The sequence below is a fragment of the Nicotiana tabacum genome, chromosome 14 (genome assembly GCF_000715075.1).
Source record: "Nicotiana tabacum cultivar K326 chromosome 14, ASM71507v2, whole genome shotgun sequence".
NCBI classification, from domain to species: domain Eukaryota; kingdom Viridiplantae; phylum Streptophyta; class Magnoliopsida; order Solanales; family Solanaceae; genus Nicotiana; species Nicotiana tabacum.
Genome location: NC_134093.1, coordinates 87,943,934 through 87,953,058, shown reverse-complemented (window position 1 = coordinate 87,953,058; position 9,125 = coordinate 87,943,934). Strand labels below are relative to the sequence as shown.

At 37.1% G+C, this 9,125-nt stretch overlaps 1 protein-coding gene across 1 annotated transcript; it reads right to left on the bottom strand.

Annotated features, from left to right (window-relative positions):
• Nucleotides 1-424: 424 nt before the first annotated feature.
• On the bottom strand, nucleotides 425-3,397 carry LOC107779792 (geraniol 8-hydroxylase-like). The gene is made up of 4 exons (XM_016600277.2): nucleotides 2,828-3,397; nucleotides 2,186-2,371; nucleotides 1,760-2,049; nucleotides 425-1,225 (listed from the first exon to the last, which is right to left on the bottom strand). Exons 1-4 carry the CDS (start codon nucleotides 3,249-3,251, stop codon nucleotides 623-625), a joined length of 1,503 nt encoding a protein of 500 aa, XP_016455763.1. The 5' UTR covers nucleotides 3,252-3,397; the 3' UTR covers nucleotides 425-622.
• Nucleotides 3,398-9,125: the final 5,728 nt, after the last annotated feature.

The following is a 9,125-nucleotide window of genomic DNA, read 5'->3' as shown; positions in this document are numbered from 1 at the left end:
ACAACCTCTTCTCAAATACTCCCATCAAACACTAACTAATCAAACATATCGAGCGTGAAAATATATATCTTAATATTAGGTATGGTCTACTTTTAAGATTATTTGGAAGAAAAAAATCTATATAGGTGATACTTACTAATTAGGAACAGGTCTTAAATGTATTAGAGAACTTTTAATAGTATTATTATTTATTATTATTATTATTGTTACATTTACACACATACACACACACACACACACACACATATATATATATATATATATATATATATATATAGCTTATAAAAAAGAAAGCTGTGAGGACTCATATGGCCGACTCCATCGCATAGAAACTAAACTTTCAATTATTATATCTCAACCGAACAATGTAATCATTATAAGAATTTGTTGAGACTATTAGATTTTTTTATACAAATTATTATTATATATACTGGTTATATTATTAATAATAAATGATACTTTTATAAAAGTTGGTATAGCTTTTCTATATATTTTACATTACAATGTGCCCAACAGTAGTGCAATTACTTTAAAGTGGAATTGGTACAGCTCGCAGAGGCAACGATTTGGCTAGTGTAAGCAATTCTTCACAGATTTAGTCATATAATTATGTATCAAACCCTTAAAGTGGAACTGGTACAGCTCGCTGAGGCAACGATTTGGCTAGTGTAAGGCCAAACTTCTCTTCCATATCCAAGTCTTTTGGTGCTATCTCCCCTTCAACTTTCCATTCAAATGAATTCAACAAGGAACCCAATATAACTGGAACAGTCCTCATTGCCAAAGGTAGGCCGGGGCATATTCTCCGGCCACCACCAAATGGAATTAACTCAAAATCTTGACCTCGAACTTCAAACTCCGAACCCCAAAATCTCTCGGGCTTAAATACCAAAGGGTCCTCCCAAATTGTTGGATCGCGACCCATTAACCAAACATGAATTAACACTAAAGACCCCTTTGGGATGAAGTACCCACACACCTCAACATCTTTTTGGGCCTGGCGTAAGAACAAGGGGCCTGGTGGGTGTAATCGCATGGTTTCTTTCACAATGCATTGCAAATAAGGGAGTAGAGGAATATCTTGTTCCTCTATTACTTTGCCTTTGCCAATAGCTTCTGCGAGCTCGCTTTGGGCTTTCTTCATTATGTCTGGATTTTTCATGACCTCTGCCATTGCCCATTCCACTGTATTTGAAGTTGTTTCAGTCCCCGCAACGAAAAGGTCCTGTAATACAAATGCACAATTGAGAAACTAGGAAATTTATTGCTATATGATACATCATTGTTACATACTCATATGCAAACGAATGGTTCTCTTTCAGATATAAGTTAGCCTATTTTAAGAAGCAAATAATGTACAATAAAGTCCAGGGGGGTTGGGGGATAACTGTGTCATCATAAGTAGTTGTAGCAACGGATCTAGAGTTTAAACGTTATGTGTTTTGAATGTATATCTATCTCTATTTATACTTATTTTTCGCACGTATATATTGGATTCAACCCCGACATATGAATTCTTCTGAACCACCGAACCTATGATTGGATTCGCCACTGATTAACTATGTGTTTAATTATATCTTTGCATTTTAACAAAATATATAGGACAACTATAAAAATGCAACTAGAACATAAGAAGACAATAACATGTATATGCCAAAGCAAGAAGATGAACAGAAACATAATGAAGCCAAATAAGTAGTAGCATTTGGTAAATTGTATATTGAAAGAATGAAGAGAAAGAAGCAAGTCTCAAACATACCAGGAACATATGTTGTATGTCATTTTTTCCAATTGCCTCAGGATCTTCTTGGCTAACATTGAGCAGGATATCAAGAACGTCGTTGCTACTAGTACAAGTTTGCAACTTCCTCTGCTCCACACGTTCATCGATCAACCCCTCGAAAAGCTTAAGCAACTTCCCAGCATGAACAGTAATGCGTCGCCTAATTCCTTGAGGATCAATCTTTTTTAGCATAGGGATGAAATCCACTATGTTGGGCTTACCAAACTCCTCCATAAATTTGCAGACCAATTCCCTGAATTCTTTACCTGAATTCACATATTACAAACTCCTCCATAAATTGACCATGTTGGTTTATTTAAGCTCATCTCAAACCAATGATATATAAATAAAAGTGCGAGAAGTTCTATATTACAAATCTATGACTATACTAAAAGGACTCACCTGAATTCACATAAGGGTCTGCAAAATCCCTTGAGAAAATGGTATTGGAAAGTAAACTCAATGATGTATAGAAAATAGCTTGACCAATATCCACTGCCTCCCTTGTTTGGCTTTGTCGATGGCAATAAGAAATAAGCTCATTGATCTTCCTAGACCTCAGATGCTGGTTTGCGTCAAGCCTGTTTCCTGAGTATAAAGGTGGCACAATGAACCCAATTTTCAGTAATCCAAGTTTAAACGGGTTTGGGTATGACCATTTAATAGACTTGACCCAAAAGGTTGAACTTGATATGATCCATCAAATTATTGAGTAATCAAAATACTGTAACTCGACTGGTCAAAATGTCACCCAAACATTACAAAATCAAAATTTGATATTGAATACTATGTAAATTTTGAAGAACTTAAACGAATAAGTTAACAAAAATATATTACTTTCCCATTTTGTTTAGTTCAAAACGAAAAATAAAAAGGATTGGAGGTTTGGTTACGTTGGGCGAGTTGAATTATGACCTGTTATTTGAATTATTTTCACCTAACCCATTTTAATCCGAGCAAACTTTGAACATCATGACTCTTATATTGAGTTGACTCATTTTAACCCTCTCAAGTTTGGCCGGACTTGTTTATTGCCTCCTTTACCTGAGAAGATGTATGTATTCAAGATTTTCCGGAGGCATCTCCATCGATTATCCATCGGTAGCCAAATGACAGAAGATTGGTGATGGTTGTGAGCATGCATTGAATCTGGGACTGATCTTGAAAAGGCTAAATCTTGCTTTTGGAGAACTTCTTTAGCCCCAGCTGCTGAAGAAATTACCACTGTAGTTGTCTTTCCCAACCTTAGACTGTATATTGGACCATATTTTTGGCCAAGACTTGCAAGGGACTTGTGGGGTTGTGCACCAATTAAGTTATGGAGATTTCCTATGAAGGGTAAAGGGATTGGACCTGGTGGAAGTTTCTTGTTGTTATATCCTCTGCCTCTAATGTCTTTTACCAAACAGAGGACTCGGACCAAAGTCCAGGCAAGTACTAATCCTCCAACAATGGCTAGGTAATCCATGGTTTAATTTGCTTTTGTTAATTTCCCTAACACAATCATACTTAAAAGAAACAGGTACCATAGATTAGTATTTAATACTCTATTTCTGCATTATTTCTTCTAGGATATGGTCGTTTGTATAATAAAAAGAAGGCATGACAGAGGATAGTAGGTAGGGGTGGCTTTAGTACTTCTGCACCAGTTTCGTCCGAATCCAATAAATTCTACGCAGAATTTAAATTTGGATTAAAAAAATCCCAAAAACCTTTCAGCAAATATTATATTTTGACTCATAATTTCAAGTAAAATGACTTCAAATCTAAGAACTTTAAAGGTTAAAACTCATCAGATTAAAATCTTAAATCCGCTTCAGATAATTATTAGTGGGTTCTCATAGTTATAATAAACAATACTCCCTAGTTTATGAGAACGTATGTCCATTTGAGTTTTGAAGTGCTAACTCTAATTTGTCCTTCACGTAAATGAAGCAACACCTTGTGCATCACAGGACAGAATTTCCCCGAGCTTTGGGAGTTGAACCAGCCAAAATAAACTTCGTGTATAAACAGGAAAAATTAAAACCCTAACAAAAGAACACTAATTTTCAACTATTAACAAGATATATATGATCTTAGATTGACTAGCCAATTCACTTTCAACGCTGTTTTGGTTTTCAACAACTATACATTTTACAAAGGGAAAAGGGCCAAATATACCCCTTTATTTTTGAATATTGAATGCATTTAATCTCCGTTATACTATCCGGTCAAATTTAACCCGACCATTATATTATCTGGCCAAATTTATCCCTATCATCAGCAAACATTTAAAAATTACCCTTTGATGTGTTAAGTAATCTAAAATCTCTCAAATTCCTTTTATTTAAATCACTTGTTGTTCTTCTTGCTCCACTATTTTCAGAAATTATTATTGATATGAATGCTAAAGTTACTAGACTATATAAATTATTTATGAACATTTTTAATTACTAATTTACTCACTTTTCTTCTTGTAATAATTGGTTTATTTTTTTATTTATTTTTCAGCCATATACACACTGTAAAATTTAGTAGATCTATTTATTGTGAATTATATACAGCTGATCATCATGTATGTACATGTATTATATTCAAATATATTTTGTCATTGTCTGGTTAGTATATAATTCGATCGACTAACTTAAGAGTGCGCAAATGATTAAAGTAAAGCAAAGTTGAATTCGACAATGTAAAGTCTCCGAGAAACTTTAACTTCAATCACTAATACTTGCAAAGTGCCCATACATTTGGTGCAACGAATTCATTAAAATTGGGATATTGTAAATACTTATAGAATTTAGACAAGCCACCTAATTTAGATTTTTCAAATAACTATACTTTGTTTATTAACGGTTGTATTATTTAATATTTTTTTCTCCAATTCAGATAGCAGGTAAATGTCAATTATTCTGAAAATAGTGGACCAAGAAGCAGAATCAGTAACTTAATTAAAATGATTTGGAGATTCTGGGTCACCTGACGGACTGAGGGGTAATTTTTAAAAGTTTACTGATTATAGGGATAAATTTGACCCGATAGTATAACGATAGGGGTAAATTTGACCCGATAGTATAACGGAGGTTAAATATATACCATATCCAAAAGTAGAGGGATATATTTGGCCCTTTTCCCAAAACTCAAACAAAAAAGATCGAAAATCCTAAGGAACCAAGAGCAAGAATGGTCCCTAAACAGATTTTCGGTGGACTGGCCGGGGTTGACGACGGAGTCGATGACAAGAATGTTATAGAGATGAAGGGGGATGAAATCAATTTTAATATCAAATCACAATGAATCCCCTATTACAATAATATACTCTTTTTATATCTCTTAGTCCTCTAACCTCCTTCTAACTGCCCAGCAAACAGCTCAACTTAGGTCAGCTAACATCTACTAATTGCATAACTAATTCTTTATCGACCAATGACTAATATGACCCTCTTATTTATTTACACTACATTTGGTTAGGGGTGTACATGGGTCAAGTTAGTTCGAGTTTTACAATTATCAAACCAAACCAATTGTGTCGGGTTATTAAATTTAAAGACCAAACCAAACCAACAAAAGTTGGGTTTTTTAATCTCGAATTTTTGGGTTTTCAGGTTTTTTCAGGTTTTTCCGGTAAAGTCTTCATAGCATAAAACATAGAATTTGTGCTCCAAATATTTCTTTAGTCCTAGTAAGACACAATTACATAAGATATTTTCCAAGAAAATAACATAAAATATGAGATGAGTCATGACATTGTACTAAGAAATTCAACAATAAAGATAATTCGCATAAAATAAATATTGCTAATGAATAAGCCGTAATAAAAATAAATATAATCTAAAAATACTAAGCCATGCTAAAATTAGTATAAGTAATAAGCGCTATTAATTACATGATTAAACACTAAAGAAAAAAATAAAAATAAGTTATGCATTTTATCTAAATCATGAAAAAATTAAAAAATAGATATCCAACACTATTATCCTTCATAGTATTGAATGGAATGTCTTTTGTTAGCATTAGTATTGATTTAATTTTGGTTTGGGCTTTATTTGAGTTACTAATGTTTATGGACAATAAAGCTTATTGGAGCATTCAAAAATTATAAGTCCAAGATTGAAATAATACTTTAAAAGATAAAATTATGAAAAAGTTTAAAAAATATAGATAAACTGCACTACAATAAATATGTTTTGGTAAGTACAATAAATATATTTATGCATTAAATATATAAAACCTCTAGAAATGTAATGACGGGTTGGTTTGGTTTCAGTTTCAACACCAATCCATATCAAACCGAAACATAGTCAGGTTTTTTTTTCTCGATTTGACTCGGATTATCGGTTTGGTGCGATTTGTCGGTTTCCTTTGTGCACGCTACATTTGGTATATAACATTTCCACACTATTTTGTCAATGTTAGCTACAATACCTCCATCTAAGTTAACAAAAATCTTAAGGGTACTTTTTAATAATCTCTTAATTATAAAAATATCAAGAACTATAATATGCATGTGCATGGTTACGCGGCGCCTTCTTGAGATTCCTTGGAAGGGCGACGTAAGGCTAAGCAACCGATGTCCATGCAGTTACTATTCGCCAACAAAGGTTCCCTCCGTACACTAGACGTGATTGCCAGTGCCGTACAGAAAAACCAATGTCAAAAGCAATTGAGAGAATAGAAAATAGAATGAGAATGAAAGAAAGCTTGATTGCATTAATGAAAGCTATTACAGAAAGGCAACACGGTATCGAGGGGGAGAGACACCAGTATAGAGAATTGTTTGCTTGCTTGAAAGTTTGATTGCTTTATCCCTCTTAATAATACTTAAAAAAAATAAACCCAAGTTACATGACATAACCTAACTAAGCTAGAGAGACATAATAAAAATAAAAAAGTAAAACTACTCTTTATTTACAATGAAAAGAACTTAGATTCCTATAATGTAGAAGCAGGTCTGTTGGCAGCCACCTTGTCTTTAGCATCAGAGTCTGCGCGCGACACTATTGGAAGCCAATCTATAATAGCCTGAATCTTCTGTTGGTCCATTTGGATTCGCCCTTCCTCAATGACATGTCTGAGGATGTCAATCTATTTTTGGGTGAAGGAGCACTTGGATAGCTTCACATATAATTCATACTCCTGCAGTCGGGCTAGGACCTTCCGCACGTGCTCCAGGTGTTCCTCCAATATTTTTCTATATATCACAATGTCGTCCAAGTAGACCACTACGAATTCTTCAATGTACTCTCGGAAGACTTGGTTCATCAGGGTGCAAAATGTGGCTGGAGCATTAGTTAAGCCAAATGGCGTGACCAGGAAGTCGTACGACCCATATCTTGTCATACAGGTTGTCTTGTGTTTGTCTCCCTCCGCAATTCGGACTTTCTAGTAGCCTGTCTTTAGGTCTATTTTGGTGAACATTATAGCACCACCCATTCTATCGAACAAGTCTGCCTTTAGCGGAATAGAGTACTTGTTCTTCACGGTGATTTTATTTAAGGCCCGATAATCCACAAAGAGTCGTAGGGTGCCATCCTGTTTCTTTTGGAACAACACAGAGGACTCATAAGGGGACTTGGAGGGCACAATGATCCCCATTTCCAGCATTTTCGTCAACTGTTGTCGAAGCTCGGCGAGTTCAGGTTGTAACATTCTGTAAGGCGCCCGGGCTTCGTACCCGGCACCAACTAAATCTCATGGTCCATAGCGCGCCTAGGCGGGAGTCGCTTTGGCATGGCCTGTGGCATGACGTCTTCAAACTCCTTTAGCAGCTCTTTCACGGGTGCATGAATAGGTCCCGAAGAGCGTTTAATATCTTCAATACAGATGGTAGCCAGGAACATAGGTTCATGTTTTTTGACTCCCTTCTTCAACTGCAATGTCGAGATGTTCTCCGCGACCATCTTTATGTTTGTGCATGGGATAATGTAGGGCTTGGCCCCGTTGGCTCCCATCATCAGTAGTATATATGCATAAGGTAAGGGAATGGTGTTGGTTTGCCTCATGAATTCCAATCCCACTATCAGCTCTAAGTCATCTATGATCATCACGCGCAAGTTGAATTTTCTTCATAAGGACCAAGCTTCACTGGCACCCCTTTAATTTGGCTATTCCACCCACTGGCTGAGGCGGTGATTTGATATCCTTTACACGACCTCTTCCCTTTCCTACGACTAGACCAAGGCGATTTACTTGAGTTGAGGCTAAGTAGTTGTGAGTAGTGCCCGTGTCTATCATCGCCCGAATGGGCTTGCCATTAACTTTCATTTTGACAAACATCAGGGTCTTCTCTTGGTTAAGAGGAGGCCCCTCATCCGCCTTCTTTTTTCTTTTCTTGGTGGTTGGGCATGTGTCCTTCTTCTTATGGATGCCGGCACTGGTTTCTGCTAAGGCCTCAGAAATAGAACAAACAAGTGCGTTGAAGGCACAATTGGTTCTGTTTGGTCAACATCATCTGTGTTGTCATCCGTCCTATCATCAAAAGTTTGATGGGCGTTCATTTGTGCCTGTGGGCATTCATTATTCCAATGTGTCCCACCGTAATGACGACATCCTGAAGGGGGCTTCCTCCCCCAATCATTGTTGTGAGACGCAACACTATTGCTGCCTGAGGAAGGAGTCTTAGATTTGGTTGCACTCTGATCTCCTCCACTTCTACTAGGGAGACCATTGCTAGGCTGGCCCCCTTTGTATCCTCCTCGGACAGGCGGTTGAGGCCTATCCTTCCGAGCTTTCACTTGATAGTCCCCAAGGCATTCCGCTGCTTGGATCGCCTTGGGTAAAATGACTGTCCTTTGTCTTTGCAGCTCCATAGGGGCATAAGGTTTCAATCCTTCTAGGAATGTGAAGAGTTTGTCTTTTTCCCCCATATCCCGTATGTTCAGCATGAGCGCAGAGAATTCTCGCACGTAATCCCGCACTGACTTGGTTAGGCGGAGCTCCCGTAGCCTTTTCCGCGCATTATACTCAATGTTTTCGGGGAAGAACTGTAGGCGTATGGCTGCCTTTAGGTCTTCCCATGTCTCGAGAGTATCTTCACCTGATGGCTTCGTATTTCACCCGCCACCAGAGTTTAGCATCACCCTGCAGATACATGACAGTTGTTGCTACCGTTTTTGCTTCTTTTAACCCCCCCCCCCACATCAACGAAGTATTGTTCGATGTCGAAGATAAAGTTCTCCACTTCCTTGACATTCCGAGCCCCATTTTATGATTTTGGCTCAGGATTCTTCAGCTTTTGTGGCACAGGGGCGAGGTTCACAGCACCCCCGATCTGGTTTCCATATCCTCGAAGTAGGCCTTGTAGTGCAGCGTTGACAACATTAAGCTGGCCCATCAAGTTGTCTATAGTTTGCTGCATGGA

Excerpts from the sequence above, each read along its gene's own strand:
- LOC107779792 (XM_016600277.2), bottom strand. The coding sequence starts at position 3,251 with ATGGATTACCTAGCCATTGTTGGAGGATTAGTACTTGCCTGGACTTTG. Across the intron at positions 2,050-2,185 it reads AGACCCTTATGTGAATTCAG|GTAAAGAATTCAGGGAATTG; the intron begins GTGAGTCCTTTT and ends ATGTGAATTCAG. Across the intron at positions 1,226-1,759 it reads ACATACAACATATGTTCCTG|GACCTTTTCGTTGCGGGGAC; the intron begins GTATGTTTGAGA and ends TTTGTATTACAG.